Genomic DNA, 17,350 nt, shown 5'->3' on the forward strand with positions numbered 1-17,350 from the left:
AGTATATTATATAATATAACATATTGATGTACATACATAAATTATTAATTCTGTAAAAATTGAAATTAGAAAATTATGAAAATAGTAAAATATCATTTTTTGCATAATCTTTCACATTTTATCAATGTAGTATTTGTGCAAAAAAATAATAATTTATAAATTTTTCATCATAAAAATCGTTCATATGGCAAAAAATAATCATGCATATGTGAAGTGGCATTTGTATTTCTTGTTTTCTCATTCATTTCATTTCATTTTTCTCTTTATATTGGTAGATACGTATTTTGTCAGAGAACGTTGTTAAAAATTCTCATTTCTGTTAATAACAGGAAAACTATACAGAAAGTGGTGAACTCCTTGATCTCAAATTTTCAGCCAACCAATCGAGCATCATACAAAATTCAATTTGCACCTTCTCATTGTTTTAAGTTCTCTGCTAATACTACCTACCACACCCGGGAGCACCACGCATAACCACACCGTACACATATATCACCACACATGAGCTTATACATACATACATACATATATTAAATTATACACTGCGATATTTAAAGAAGTAAGGGAGGACTAAGTTCGGGTGTAACCGAACATTTTATACTCTCGCAACTAGCAAGGAGACTTGCACAGACGGACGGACGGACAGACAGACAGTCACCCGGAACTGAACTCGTCTCTTCATCCTGATCATTTATATATATATAACACTATATCTAACTCGATTAGTTTTAGGTGATACAAACAACCGTTAGGTGAACAAAACTCTTATGCTCTGTAGAAACATGTTGCGAGAGTTTAAAAATACCTCATGCAACTTTTAAATTAAAATAAAGAGCACTCACCAAGGTGGAGGGTGGGCACAGCATGTGCCTTCAACTTTTTCACACCCACTGCACTTCGTTCGAAGTGCTTAATGCAAACGAATGCATTGTGGGTGGGTAAATCCTGCGTTGGTGGGATCTGCAAATTTTCCACCCACTTCTGGAAGTCCTCCTGGTTCCTGGGGAAAGAAAAGAATCTTCCGGAAGATTCTGTGGTGCACTCCCGAACGCGACACTTTCTAACTTTTTCACTCGCCATTTTATTTTAAATAAAACTAAAAAGCGCAAAACCGAATTGGAGAACGATTTAAACCTTTCACGACAAAATTCTTTAAGAACTAAAATTCCGTTGGAGATTTCTTCTTCAACTTTAATTTTTGGCGCAATTTCCCCAGTAAACGATTTATTAGACTTAGAAAAAAATCTAACTATTAGCATATAGTACGCAAGAAGTTTTCAAATAAAAAAGCAGAATCCCCTTATAACTTTCAATTTGGCGCAATAAAGCATACATATGTGCATTAGACTTGGAAAAAAATCTTACTTTCCCCATTAAAACATACATATGTGTATTTGACTTAGAAAAAAATCTAACTACTTGCATATAGTACACAAGAAGTTTTCCAAGCAACCAAAAAACACCTGCATATAAATACACATGTTCTTATATATATATTAGCCAGAGAACTTAAAACAATGAGAAGGTGCAGGTTCGACAGCGAACAATTTGTAGGAATTTATCAAGGAGTTCACCACAGATGCACGAGAAACAAATAACATTTTTCGCTTTTATAACAGCGGTGAATCTGTACACATACGCTCTCTTAACATAACCAACCGACGAATATTGAAGAGAATATAATATGTGAGCAAAACTGGGCATATTGATATGCCATTTGAAATATATTCCCTTTTATTGAACTATTATTTATTATTTTTTAAATTATTTTATGTTAATTCATTTTTACTTTATTATGAGAAATATATCAAAATACTTTTAAATTATTACTATTAAAGTATTTTGATATATTTCTTAAAATAATTCATTAATTGTACTTGACACCATTATGGAGTCATAAAAGTACAGAATTGTGTTTTGCCGTCGGTATTTCACATTCATGCTTCAATTTTTCTTTTCAAATGCATGTGTAAACATATGTAACAGGACATACATATATAATATTATGTCGTTTACACATTTGTATGTATTTTTATGTAGATATGTACACTCATTACTTCATGTGAAATCTCCGTTGACACATTTTTTGCTTTTATGTCAAAGAGTCAATCTGTCGAAGAACTGACGCGACGACAAAGCGTCACAACATTGTTTTGTTGGTAGAAAATCCGAGATGTGCCATACACACTCTTACAAACATACATCGCATATGGGCAAGTGCCAAGTCAATGTGTGTACAAAAAATTCGAACGTACTTACTGTGTGACAAATACAGTCAATCAATTTGTAGTACATAAGCGATTGTGGTACTTAAGCGAGAGGTACCAAAAAAAATTATTTCTATGTATTTAAAAAAAAATTACCGTTTTCTTTAAAAAATTAAGAAAAAAAAAGTGAGATGCAGCAAGACACCGGCAGATAAGGAGGAGTGATACTTAACCGGGGTTTACTGTATACATAAATCAGAGGAATATTGAATATTTTCTTTAAAAAGTTTCTTGAATTGTAAATCGACAAATTTACTATGTTGTCACTTTTATTCTAAAATATTTTAATACTCATATTTGAGGGGTTGTCACTTTTCCCTTCTAGAGGGAATATCAGAAATTTGTTCAATTTATGATTTTTATCTTTTGCCATCGTCGCGAAAAGACGCTTGTAGGCAAACGCATGCTCGGGGAGATGTGTAAGGCGTTTGCTTTTATGAATGAAACGACTTAGCTTATTGCTTGTGCGCCAGCGTTCATGAATGAAAATGTTGTTGGTGTGTGATTTACTACAAATTTAGGATTTGTCAATTTGGCTGCCATATTGATTTCTGGTGCTGATGCTATTTGAGACAATTGTTGTTTTTGTACAACAATGTTTGTATTTTTCCTATTGGCTGACGTACTTACATTTGTACGCTTAAATGTATGTAGATTTGTGTATGCATTACTTATTTTGCGCGGTCATATGCATATTTGTACATACATACTTACATATAGAGCAGTGCGCTCACATGTATTTATTGATAATTGATAATATATTATTACAAGTATATTATATAATATAACATATTGATGTACATACATAAATTATTAATTCTGTAAAAATTGAAATTAGAAAATTATGAAAATAGTAAAATATCATTTTTTGCATAATCTTTCACATTTTATCAATGTAGTATTTGTGCAAAAAAATAATAATTTATAAATTTTTCATCATAAAAATCGTTTATATGGCAAAAAATAATCATGCATATGTGAAGTGGCATTTGTATTTCTTGTTTTCTCATTCATTTCATTTCATTTTTCTCTTTATATTGGTAGATACGTATTTTGTCAGAGAACGTTGTTAAAAATTCTCATTTCTGTTAATAACAGGAAAACTATACAGAAAGTGGTGAACTCCTTGATCTCAAATTTTCAGCCAACCAATCGAGCATCATACAAAATTCAATTTGCACCTTCTCATTGTTTTAAGTTCTCTGGTTTTGACGCGTGAAATACTGAGAATATTTGGTTTTGTTCGTATTGTTTTTGTATTTATGGATTTTTTTTGGATTGCTGTTAATTTTTTGTAAGAACAATATTTGATCATTCGTAAATGATAATTTATTTGAAAATTTTTAAATATTTTTCTACTGAGATAAAGACTGAAATGTATGAGAAAAAGGTGTACACTTTCTTTTGACGCTGACAGTATGTATATACATTTTGCTTATAGAGTGGTGTAGTTCGTTGCGTAAATTGACAGGTGTGGTGACATTTTATTTTCGAACTTGCGCGTTTTCGATGTTCCTCCATCGTAATTAACATTTTAGTACTGCTAACATTTGCTCCTTCTCTATTCTTCAACATTCTCTGGTAGCAGTGAACGTAAATGAATAGAGAAGGAGCAGAGAATGTAAATGAATAGAGAAGGAGCAAATGTTAGCTGTTCTAAAATGTTAATTACGATGAGGGAACATCGAAAACGAGCAAGTTCGAAAAAAAAATGTCACCACACCTATCAGGGTACGCAACGAACTACACCACTGTTTTAAGTTCTCTGGTTGAATTATTTTTATCAATATTAGTGTATATAAAACTGGTAATTGCTACAATTCCATCCTTAGTGCCTTTATTTTTTAAGGAGCCATATTGGTTTTTCGACATAATTTTTGAGTCTGTTATGAAGTTATAAATTCGTTAATGAATAATTATTTCAAAAACTTTTGTAAATTAGAAATTAAGGATATTGGACGATGTTTATTAGTTTTATGTTTGTCTCCTGATTTATGAATGGTAGGATTTCTGCACATTTTAATCCATTTGGCCATATTCCCATAGTCATACAGTTATTAAAGATAAATTCCAATGGTTTACTAAAAAATTTACTTATTCTTTTTAAAACTTTAGTGTTAATTCCATCAACTCCCCAGCTTTGTCTTTTAGGTTTCTGACTACTTTTTCTATTTCTTGTTCATCAGTTGGCTTAAAAAAATTAACTTAGCGTTATTTTCTCTATTATAAACCGTACTGTTATCTATTTTTGTTATTTTAGCAGCTAAATCTATACCCACATTACTAAAAAAGTTTACAAAAGTATCAGCAATTTTCGCAGAGTTAGTGATCTTCACATTTTATTCGATTAAGTAGTCTATATCTTAAGATGCCTTTACATTTTTACCTAATTTATGATTTAGATAATTCTATAAGTCTTTACTACAATTAGATTTACTATTTATCGAATTACTCTCATAATTACACTTAGCAATTTTGATTACTTTGTCCAGTTTTTTACAGTAAGTATTGTATTTAGTTTTTAGTTCTATATTACTTTATTTTTTTCCATTTATTATATAAATTCTCTTTAGTACGACATGACTTCATAATGCCAATCGTAATCCAATTTTTACGCCGTTTAAATTTACGCTTGTTGTGTTTTGGTTTTACATGAGCATTTTTTATCAAATTTTGTAGTTTAGCTATCAGACTATTAATAGAAATATTTGGATCCTGTATATGTAATATGTCTTCCTAAAGTACATTTTTACTATTTTTCTCCAGTATTTTATAACTGAGATAATTCTTAGTAATTGATTTTACGTTGGGATTATTTGTTTTAACGAACATATTATCTATACATGCTCCATCCTCACTATAAGGCCTGGTAGTATTATTAAAAAACGGTACATAATTCATATCTAAAACACTTGATAGTAGTAGATCTAAGTGATAGTCTACATCATTTAAATTTATATTGAAGTCTGCAACTAATATATGATTTTTAATCTTAGAATTAGTATCCATATAGATTTTTAAATTGGTAATAAATTCATCCTTAGGGATGTCATGACATCTGTACATTCCAGTTACCTTTAAATTTAAATTATGTTTAATATTTATACATGTAGAGAGAAAATTGCAACGCCAGATAGTATCTACGGATGCGGAGTGTTTTAGAGCATTTGAGACTTACATTATTACTCCATCTGCCGTATTTATACTGCTTTGATTATAATGTATACTATAACCATTTAATGAATATAATTTATGTTCAATTAAATTCCACGTTTCACTACAAACTATAACACATTTACATATTGGACTTTTTAGCAAAAGTTCAAGTTTTTCAAAATTCGCATTGAGATTTCTGATGTTGATAAGAAGTATGAGAATGTCACTGACAGCGAACTTCTTCTTTAAATCTTCTAGATTATCCACAGAATCCTCAATAATACAATTCAAATCTTTATTACTATTATTATTCATTATTGTTGAGAAAATTGTGTTATATGTTCTAAGTTGATACCCTCTTTGGTTCAAGGACTTTACCAAAGTGAGTCGGAATCTGAGGCATTGTAGGATAGTCTGTTGATTTCACAATGTTGTTGTATTTGAATTTGAGGTATGCGCATGCGCTGATATCCGTTGCCGCTTGATCAATGGGGTTGTTTTTATTAAAATGTTTATTGTAATAAACACAGTTTATACATGATTTCATGGTGCTGGTGCATTCTCTAGTATCATGCTTTCTAGCACAAATTAGATATGCTGATTCATTGTTACATTTTTGTGGCTGTGATTGGTCCGGCCACATTTAAAGCACATATTCAAGTCAAAAGCATCAATTCTATCACAAATAATTTCCTATTCTTTTTTTTTCTTTTTATAGACCTTTTTTTTATTACATGAAATTTTAATTCTAGTTTCATTATTATTTCCCTCATAATTTACATTTTCTTTTTATAATTCAATTATTTTATTTTTTATTAATTTAATTTTTGTTAATGCGCCAAAGAACATCTGTGCATATGTATGTACCTATGTACATGCATACATTTCGCCCATTTTCGTACTACATATAACATAAAAATATGAGAAGAATATTATGTACCGAAATCGGTTAAGCAGATCCCAAGATGTGGGTTTTCACCCAAAAGTGGGCGGTGTCACGTCCACTATATAATCTTGAACTTTGTTCCTATAAAATCATCTTATATCATCCCAGAGATAAAATTTAATGTCTCTGGCTTATTTAGTGTTTGATTTATCGCGCTTTTAGTAGTTTTTACAGTACCGCTATATGGGGAGTGGACGGGGTTTTCACCCGATTTCACCCATTTTTACACCGTCAATAGAGATGCTAATTTCTTCCCAGTGAATTTTGTTATTATAGCTTCAGTGGTATAGGAAATATGCACATTAAACTTATTAGGACAGGGACCACGCACACTTTAAAAAAAAATTTAAACTGCAGATGCCGCTCCCTAATGTGATCCTGTATACCAAATAAGTCTTGTATCTTATTGTGGAGCTTAGTTATGGCAATTTATTTGTTTTTGACTAATGGCGTTTTGTGGGCGTGGCAGTGGTCCGATTACGCCCATCTGCAATACCAACCGTCTTAAGGTATCAAGAAAAATGTGTACCAAGTTTCATAAAGATATCTCAATTTTTACTCAAGTTACAGCTTGCACAGGCGGACGGACGGAAGGACAGACAGTCACCCGGAATTCAACTCGTCTCTTTATCCTGATCATTTATATATATATAACCCTATATCTAACTCGATTAGTTTAAGGTGGTACAAACAACCGTTAGGTGAACAAAACTATTATACTCTGTAGCAACAGGTTGCGAGAGTATAAGAAGTAAGGAAGGTCTAAGTTCGGATGCAACCGAACATTTTATACTCTCGCATAGTCAAATGGTATACTCGTTTAAAATTTCTTTATATATTTTAATAATTAGAGCAATCGTTCTTGTGTTTTGTTGTATACGCTTATAATTTATTTTATATAGAATGAATTACAACTGTATTGAGGAGTATGAAAATACATCGTTTTTTGATAATGAATAACATTTTTTATTTATTTTATCGATATTATTATAAATGTTCAGCTTAAAAATAATAAATATTAACAACTTTAAAAATTATATTATTATATTAATTTGTATATAATATTTACAATATTATACATAAATTTTTATATAGATTCTTATACATATATCCAAATTATATTTCTTTTCTCCTTATACTATTTAATTTCTATCATATATTTATACAATAATGTCTTATATAATAACAAATTATACATATAATTTAAATTTTCTTAATTGTATTATTTACATATTTTTCTTAAAACTGTCCTAAAAACTACTGTCAAATTGCTATACCATTCTAATTCGATTATATTTGAAAAAAAAATTAAGAACTATTGCACTAAGTCTGAAAACTTTAGTTCGAAATAGAGTCACAGATACTGGCAAGATAGCTGTGTTCTGTCTCAAAAGTAATTGCATTAATATGCGAAGGATCCAGTTTTGAAAATGCCTAATCAATTTGTGTACCGGCAGGTGCAGTTGAATATTCTACACCAAGCAGGAAACTAAAGTTTTTTTCTTGGAGCAGATTTCCTATTGTAGTCCCTGTAGACATTAAACAAATGTTAAAATCTTCAACAATTAGAAAATTTTGATTGCATAAATCAGAAGTAAGGACTTCCTGAAGTTCTACAATTAAATGTCTGACAGACAAAGCTGAATTTCTGTATAGAACCAGGATATTAATACTGAAACATTTAAACAAAGCCGCATTTGAAACTTTGCGCTCTTAATCAATTTTCTTTATAGCCTTTGGTTCTATAGAGCTAAAAATACTATGCTTTACATATATTATAATGTCCCTTTTGTTTCTGTAGCTTTTTTCCGTGGTATCTGTCCTCAGCTCGTTAACTGGAGTAAATCCTGGTATATCAAAATTTTCGCACGGATAACTCCAAGTTACTACAAAACATAAAATATCTGAAGATAGCATCAAACAGTCGCTTTTTATATCATTAATGTGAGTGTCGGGGTACTCGACGTTGAGTTTGCCGGTGTGCCAAATAAAATAAAATGTTAATTAAAATTTAACAAGATGTAACTTTAATTACTTTTAGTATATAGGGTAGAAATATAGACAATTTGTGTGGGTTAATTGTACAATATTTATGTGCGTGTTTGTTAAGTGTTATATGTATAATTCAATTTAAATGTTATTTTTAGTTTAGGCTTAAATAATATAAATTAACTATACATTTAATTACAACCTGATGCGGCTTAAATAATCCCGCGTAGATTTTGGTGGTGCTGCTGTTGTTGTTGTACTGCTGGGGCGATCTAATTTTCGCGCCTTTTCTGTCCGGCCGCGTTGATATCTGCTCCTTGGTCTGCTGATTAATTCCAATTGGAATTATGAGCTATGTTGGTGCTGTTGAGCCTTTTGCATTGTCCTCTAATTCGTATTTATACGAGTTAGGAGAACAATGCAGGGATGTGTTCATTTAGTATGAGCATCCCGGCCGCCTTGCAGGGTCTGCGAATAAAAATGTTATTAGATCTATTTCGCTTTCGGTTAAGGAATATTGTTTTAAAATGGGTTGAGTGGTTACTTAGGATTTAAATCGCACAAGCACCGGTTAGAGTCCAACCGAGTGCGGTGTTTTGTGCGATCACGGTGCTGTTGTCTGGGTTGAATAATCCGGGTTTCATTATCCTTGGGTAGATGTCTGCTCCCAGTTCCATCATGATTTTATCATCCTTGTGGAACATAGAGTCGGCTTGGACTAAGTGGTCGAATCTCTTAAAGATTTCGCCACCTATAACACGATTGTAGGGTCGGGTCGGTAATTCCTGCGTCATAAGGCAGTTAACTTCGACATGCCAGTCGGGATTAGTTAGTGACCCTATGACGATTTTACATATGCGGTGAGAGTCAAGTTACGTTTTCGGTAACCTCAAGCTCTGAACTAGCTCCGAGGCAATAATTGTCACCTTTCGGGTCGGGTTAATTATGGCACGTGCAGTCTTTTGTCGCTATTTGTTGTTTTGGTTGTCTCTGTGCAGAACAACCTGGGGTGCCCGTGTAGGATTGAATGATGCTCACCCGTACACATTTTGCATCGTTTTGCGCTTGTGCATCTTTGTGTTGAGTGCGATCTGGCCAAGCAGTTGACGCAGTACTTATACTTAGTTACTGCGTCAAACTTTTCCTGAATGTTCATTTTTGTAAATTTTGAACATTTCACCAATCGGTGATCCTTTTTACACAATCCACAGGCGACGTGTTTATGTGTGCGTTTTGATGAATGGGTGATAGTTCGTCGGGCCGTGCGGTGGGTACTTCCTCTTTCTTCTCGAATGGGGGAGAGGGTCGCTTTAAAGCGATGTAAGCGTCTAGCCAGGGTCCCATTGTCGGAGAGTGGGGTGATGCTTCGGGTGACGCTGAGTGATCGTATGGTGAAGGCTGGGCTGCTCTGTCGGCTGTAGATAGATTTGATGCTATTTTGAGGAGCCATGTCACTATAAAGATATGAGATTAGTTATTTGGTAAGGTGACTTTTTTGGTTATTGGGCGGGTAATTGTTCCCTGAGAAGTACGTATGTCAACTACTCTGGTCTTATTGTATGCACCGAGATAGGTTTTTTCGATGCGACCAAGTTTCCTTTCATTTGGGGGTAGAGTTTCTTGGCGTATAACTACCATACCATTGACCTCTATATTGCGTTGAGGGTATTTCCACTTATACCGTTTGTGGAGTTTTTTTAGACATTCTTCTTTCCATCGTTTGCAGAAGTGTTGATGGAGTATCTTTAACTTTTGCCATCTATGTGCGATGCTTAGTTGTGTATCTTCTAAGTTGGGTTCTGCTGGGATTAATAAAGGGGTACCTATTAAGAAATGGCCTGGAGTTAAAGGTTCCATATTCCTGGGGTCTTCACTTAGTGGGCTTAAAAGTCGAGAATTCAAGCAGCTTTCGATTCGGGTTAGAAGGGTAGATAATTCTTCGAAAGTGAATTTTTGGATCTGAGACACCTTTTTTAAGTGGATCTTTAAACTTTTCACTCCTGCTTCACAAAGTCCACCCATGCGTGGAGCTCCTGGAGGATTAAAGTGCCAGTTGATGTTTTGGTGTGCTTCACTTGTTGTTACTTGTGTTTTTTAGTGATTTTATGAATTCTCGTCGATCTTTGATTAAGAGTTTAGACGCTCCCACGAATTTAGTACCATTGTCAGAATAGAGATCGGCGGGACATCCGCGCCTAGAAAAGAATCGAGCGAATGCGGCCATGAATGCTTGGATGGTGAGATCGCTTGCTGCCTTCAGGTGTATTGTTTTGGTTGCAAAACAAACAAATACGCATACATAACCTTTTGTGATCAAGCACGCTCTGCCGGTGTAATTTTTTATGTCATAGGGACCGGCGAAGTCGATTCCTGTTGCTGCGAATGGGCGGGTTAGAGTGGTACGTTCCGCTGGAAGAGCTGCCATTATTTGGGTAGTTTCTATCTTCTTGTGTAAGACGCAAATTTTGCACTGATGGATAATGGACTTGATGAGCGTTTTAAGCTTCGGTATCCAAAATTCCGTACGCATGAGTCGTAAAACTAGTTGGTTGCCACCATGTAGGGTAATTGAATGAGTAAATTGGGTGAGTAGTTTTGTTAATCGACTGCTATGGGGTAGTATAATCGGATGACGCTCGTTATATGATAATGCGGCTGAATTGCTCAATCGGCCATTGACTCGCATTATTCCTTTGGGATCGATTAAAGGGTTTAGGGTCAAAATTGTACTTTTTCTGTGTATGCTGGTTTTATGAGTTAAAGCTTCATACTCCTCCTGGAAGTGCATTCTTTGGGTTAAAATAATTAACTTCGTGCGGATAGTTTTGAACTCGTCTGGAGTTATTTCCAACGTTGTGTATGGCTGCTGTGATCTGTTGGGTGACGCATTTGAGCAGAATCTATATAAATATGCTATGATTCGAATGGCTTTGGGTAGTGATGAAAATCTATCCAGTATTTCCTCTTGTGTTGTGTTGATGAAAGTCTTGATTGTCCGCAGTACCAGTGTTGTATCGATTGATTTTCGGGTAATTGGCCAATGTTTCGGGTCGAGTTTTATCCATTGGGGTCCGTGCCACCAGAGATCATTGTTAACCATCTCCAGAGGTGTGCATCCGCGACTACCCAGATCTGCCGGATTGTCCTGGCTTTCCATGTGACGCCAATTTTCGGTTCCAACTTTTTCTGCAATTGTGGCAACTCGATGGGATACAAAGTTGTCCATGAGCATGGGGCTTTGCTTAGCCAAGAAAGGACAATTGTAGAATCCGTCCAAAGGTGAGTGCGGTATTGAGTAATGTTTAATTGTGTGTAGGGTCGCATCCACTAGATTCGCCAGAAGAACCGCTCCGCAAAGTTCTAGCCTTGGTAAAGATATACTTTTTATTGGGGACACACGAGTCTTGGATATCAAAACAGTTGTCCAGGTATTTGTGTTTGTAGAAACACTGATGTATAGGTTTGCTGCGTAAGCTTTTTCTGATGCGTCAGAGAATCCGTGAAAATTGATGATCGCGGATGTCGAAAAGTGGGTCCACCGAGGAATTTCAATCAGATTTAGGATTTCGTAATCCTTTATGAAGGTTTTCCAGCAATGGAGAATTTTGCTATAATCGATAATATTTCTCTTTTAGTAAATGATGTCTTATCGTGAATAGGGTTGATGAGAAAAAATAATGCATCTTTTTTTGCATTCCATCTGATCCCCAGTGTTTTTGTGCTATTGGATTCCGGTAAACTGAGTAAATTGGTATCCAACAGGTGTTCTTGTGAGATTCCAGATAAGACTTTTGGGTCATTTGAGGTCCATTTGCGTAGAGCAAATCCTGCGGACTCCAAAGATGAAGTGAGTTCGTCTCGTGCTATCTTCGCAGTTGCTACGTCATGTACTCCTGCAAGTACATAATCGACGTACATTCCGTTTCGAAGTATCTCTGCTGCCAGTGGGTGGGTTCCTTGTACATCATCCGCTAATTTGAGGAGGGTACGGATAGCTAAATATGGGGCACAGTTAATACCAAACGTAACAGTTTGTAGTTCAAAATCTTCTATGGGGTCGTTAGGCGATCTTCTAAATAAGATTCTTTGAAATGGAGTATGTTTGTTTTCAACAAGTATTTGACGATACATTTTTTGAATATCTGCATTGAATACGATTCGAAACATATGCCACTTTACCACTAGGATTACCAGGTCTGCTTGCAGAATAGGTCCAGTGTGTAATACATCGTTGAGGCTATTTCTATTTGAGGTGGGGCATGATGCGTTCAATACTACTCGCAGTTAGGTCGCTAAGCGATCGGGTTTGATGACTGCGTGATGTGGTAGATAGTATGTTTTCGTATTCTCTGCGGGGTCATATTCTATTTTGGTCATATGACCGAGTTCCAGGTACTCGTTGATGGCCTTGTCGTATTCTGTTTTTATTTCAAGTTTTCTAGCTAGGGATTTTTCATTTCTTAGAAACTGAGCTAAAGCTATATGTCTTGAGTTGCCCAAGTCTATTTTTTCTGGGGTTTTAAAGGGTAATGTTACCACGTAACGCCCAGTTGAGTGTCTTCGGGTTGTTTTTTGATAATGTTGCTCACACAGTATATCCGAAGTTGAGGGTAGAGGCTTTTTCGGAACTTCTTCCACTCCCCAAAATTGTGTGAGCAACTTGTCTGGGGTCGTCTTATTGAAAAATTACAATATTGAGGGTGAGATGGGTTTTTCAGGTGTGGACCCGGAAAGAATCCAACCGAATTCTGATTCTTGGGCTAGTAATGACCCGAGTACATTTCTCTGTACGCCACTGAGAATTCTTTATGAGAAATTGTTCTGTCAAGTGAGTGAGTGGGTAAGTTATCGGTTAAAGTTTTTAAGATAAACGCGTGGGTTGTTATCTTAAATTCCCTTTTTGTTATTGAACGAAGGGTGAGTTCGCAAGTTTTGGTAGCTGTTGCGGAGACTGTGTTGTTCAATCCGGTCACTTGTGCGTTTTTCTTGAATGTGGGTATGTCGGGTTCAAGGCTCTTGATCCCTGCGGGAGGAATTGGGAGCGGGATGGGGCATCCCTATGCAGAAGAGTGTTATGTTTCTTTCTACATATTCTGCATGAGTATTTGCTCTTGCAATCCTTGAAGCTATGCGATAATGCAAAGCAATTAAAATAGCAACCATTATTATACTCTCGCAACCTGTTGCTACAGAGTATAATAGTTTTGTTCACCTAACGGTTGTTTGTATCACCTAAAACTAATCGAGTTAGATATAGGGTTATATATATATAAATGATCAGGATGAAGAGACGAGTTGAAATCCGGGTGACTGTCTGTCCGTCCGTCTGTCCGTCCGTCCGTCCGCCCGTGCAAACTCTAACTTCAGTAAAAATTGAGATATCTTTATGAAACTAGGTAGACATGTTTCTTGGTACCGTGAGACGGTTGGTATTGCAGATGGGGGTAATCGGACCACTACCACGCCCACAAAACGCCATTAATCAAAAACAAATAAATTGCCATAACTAAGCTCCGCAATAAGATACAAGACTGTTATTTGGTACACAGGATCACATTAGGGAGGGGCATCTGCAGTTAAATTTTTTTTTTAAGTGGGCGTGGTCCCGCCTCAAATAGGTTCAATATGCATATCTCCTAAACCGCTAATGCTATAATAACAAAATTCACCGGAAGCAAATGTTTTTAGCACTTCTATTGACGGTGTGAAAATAGTTGAAATCGGGAGGCAACTCCGCCCCCTCCCCATATAACGATACTGTTAAAAACTACTAAAAGCGCGATAAATCAAGCACTAAACACGCCAGAGACATTAAATTTTATCTCTGGAATGGTACAAGATGACTTTATGGGCGCGTCACCGCGTTCAAAATTAGACAGTGGGCGTGGCACAGCCCACTTTTAGGTGAAAACCCATATCTTGAGATCTGCTTAACCGATTTCAACCAAATTCGGTGCATAACGTTCTTTTCATGTTTCTATGTCATAGCGCGAAAATGGGCGAAATCGGACTACAACCACGCCTACTTCCCATATAACACCATTTTAAATTCCATCTGATTTTTTCACTTTCCACTATGCAAATCAGGCAACAATGACTGTATCGGGATAAAACTTTGCGTGAATAATGCGATTAAAGTATGCCACCTTGTGGCCAAAAATTGTCTAAATCGAACCAAAACTGTTTAAGCCCCTAAGTACTAAATATGTGGACCCCAGTGGCTATAGTTGACCTTCTACCGAAAATATCAGTCAATCCACAAAGAAATCTCAAACGAGTATACTATTTGACTTTGCGAGAGTATAAAATGTTCGGTTACATCCGAACTTAGCCCTTCCTTACTTGTTTTTTATTACGTTTATTCGGGTCTCGACATTCATTTGTAAAAACTTTGGGCATTCTCGAATGGAATGTTGGGTTCTACATAATTTACAACTCGCAATGTCTTGGGGTTTTTTTGAGATGATGCTGCTTCTTACAGGGTTTTCACTAGCGTGTGGAAAACTCAATTTCGAAGTTCCAGAGAATTTCGCGTGAAAGGTATTCAATTTCCTGTCTTTTCCTTTTCTATAAGGCCCACTTTCGGGTTGGGTAACTGGAACAGGGTCAGTTAGATTTCCTACTGCTTCCAAAGATTTGTATCTATGGGCGAGAAATGCGTCGAAAGTTTTCCATGATGGTATTTCGGAGTTGTCTTCTAGGGTATCTCCAAATTGATGAAGTAAAGTTTTAGGTAGTTTCAATCCACATAAGAAGGTTAAGCTTGGGTCCCAACCAGTCGTGTCTATGTATACATTATGAAGATTTGTAAGACAATTGTTGACGGTCCTCTGAAGATGTTTAATAGCGCTTCCACTTTCCTGGTTTGCTTGGGGTAAATTGAACAAAATTTTTAATTGCGCGTTGACTTGAACTCGTTTGTTTTCGTATTGCGATACCAGGTCCCTCCATGCCATCAGAAACCATCATTTGTTAATGGTGCGTTTTTCCCTATTGCTCTTGCTTCTCCTCGGGTTTTTTGAATTAGGTGAAACAGTCTCTCCACGTTACTAATTTTGTGATTGTTTACATATATGGCCGTAAACATGACTCTGAATGAGGGCCAGTTTACGAAGTCGCCATAAAATATGTCCGTGTCGCAAGGGGGTAGATGAATTGAAGATCCTATGTCCCACGACGTGTTTTCATCTGAAGCTCGTTCCTTTATTGTGGGGGTTGAGTCTTAAGATCATCTATAGCTTGGTTATTGGATCCCAAACATTTCAAATATAATTGATGACCTGTTTTAAATTTTTCTTTAACTTTTGAGAAGTCAATGGTCTCACCGGGTTTTTGTGGGGTTCTACGAAATGCATTGTACGACTTGTTTGCCTTGTCCTAAATAGCGTTGAGTTCAACTCTTTTTGTTTCCAGAGCATAAACGAATTCATCTTCGGGTTGGGTTTCGTAATGTTCTTTGATATATTCGAATAAATCCGAAATACAGAATTTAAATTCTTCCATTTTCGATAGAAAATTTATTTATTTCTTTATTATATAGATATAGGTATGTATATATTGCAACAATTTATAAAATTTAAATGAAACAAATAATAAATTTCAAGTAAATTTTCTTTATTTAAATTTTAACAAGCAAATTCCCGAATGCTGGCGAATTTCCAAAAAAAAATTTTTGTGTGTGTCTTATATATGCACAATATTTAAAATTCCGATGAACGAAAAATTTCCTACTGGGTTATTTGAATTTTTTCCTACAGGGTTTTTTTGCTTGCTCGCAATGCACTAGCAATGAATATTTAAGAGAGCGGGTAATGCAATTTGAATATATATTTAATGGTTGCGTTGATAATGTTTGAAGCGGGTGATCCTGCTGGCACGTCTTGTCAGTTTGGCGTCCGTGAGAAGAAGGGAAGAATTGCAGGATGAAGGAGAATGGGGTTGCTTATGACTTTAATATAAAATTGTAGTAAAGGGTTGCCGGTCGGTAGTGTTGTGCGTTTTGACGGTCGGCAACATAGTACAACATAGTTGTAGCCTGTCGGTAGTGTATGATGTTGCCACAGTATCCCCCTTCAGACTGGGCGATCGCTTATGATCATAAGTCCTGTGAAACGAAGGTTACTTTACGACGTTCTTGCCCAGTTGATATGGTTTGACGGGTCGGTGGCGGTAAATCCTCGTACGGGAGGTATGCTGGTTTTAATCGGTCTATGGAAATGTTTTCTGGTTTGCCTTTTATTGCGATTGTGTAATATTTTTCCGCGCGTGATAAAACTGTGTACGGTCCTTCGTAAGGTTTCGAAAGTGATGGACGAACTGAATCGTTTCTTACGAAGACATTTGGGCAAGTCGCAAGGTCGGGATGCACAAATACTTTCCTCTGTCCATGCCATGCTGTCTTCGATGGTCTGATTGTGTTCATTACGTCTCGGAGTTGGGTAACGAACTCTGTTTGGGTTTTGAGTCGGCTGTCGTGTGTGAAAAATTCTGAAGGAATTCGCAATGTCGTACCGTAAATTAGTTCGGCCGGTGATGCTCCTAAGTCTTGCTTGTAGACGGTTCGTAAGCCTAAGAGTATAGTAGGCAGGAAGTCGGTCCAACGTTCTGAGTTGATGCATAAAATGGATGATTTTAAGGTTCGATGCCATCTTTCTACTATTCCGTTTGCCTGTGGATGATACGATGTTGTCTTCAGATGCGTTATGCCGAGCGACCTTGCCAGCTCTGTAAATAGGGTGGATGTGAATTGACGACCGCGATCTGATGTAATGACGGCTGGAACTCCGAATCTTGCAATCCAATTAACGATTAAAGCTTTTGCGATGGTTGGCGCTGTCATGTCGGGTATGGGAATCGCCTCTGGCCATCTTGAGAAACGTTCAATGATTGTGAGACAGTAGCGGTTACCAGCGTGTAAAGGAAAGGGACCTACGACGTCGATGTTAATATGATCGAATCGCGTGTCACCAGATTCGTAGCGTTTAAGAGGCGT

At 36.0% G+C, this 17,350-nt stretch overlaps 2 protein-coding genes and 1 pseudogene across 5 annotated transcripts in view; 1 reads left to right on the forward strand and 2 right to left on the reverse strand.

Annotated features, from left to right (window-relative positions):
* LOC106622153 (uncharacterized) overlaps positions 1–17,350 on the forward strand; it is a 737,325-nt gene that overhangs the window by 435,321 nt on the left and 284,654 nt on the right. The window lies entirely within an intron of this gene.
* On the reverse strand, positions 8,910–9,808 carry LOC138858882 (uncharacterized; annotated as a pseudogene).
* On the reverse strand, positions 9,829–11,044 carry LOC138855812 (uncharacterized). The gene is made up of 2 exons (XM_070105863.1): positions 10,546–11,044; positions 9,829–10,442 (listed from the first exon to the last, which is right to left on the reverse strand). Exons 1-2 carry the CDS (start codon positions 11,042–11,044, stop codon positions 9,829–9,831), a joined length of 1,113 nt encoding a protein of 370 aa, XP_069961964.1.

The sequence above is a fragment of the Bactrocera oleae genome, chromosome 2 (assembly GCF_042242935.1).
Source record: "Bactrocera oleae isolate idBacOlea1 chromosome 2, idBacOlea1, whole genome shotgun sequence".
NCBI lineage: Eukaryota > Metazoa > Arthropoda > Insecta > Diptera > Tephritidae > Bactrocera > Bactrocera oleae.

Bases quoted from the DNA above. Each gene is read 5' to 3' on its own strand.
- LOC138855812 (XM_070105863.1), bottom strand. From the start codon at position 11,044: ATGCGAGTCAATGGCCGATTGAGCAATTCAGCCGCATTATCATATAAC. The intron at 10,443-10,545 runs GTCCCGCCGATC...AAAAAACACAAG, and splicing joins ATTCTTTTCTAGGCGCGGAT to TAACAACAAGTGAAGCACAC.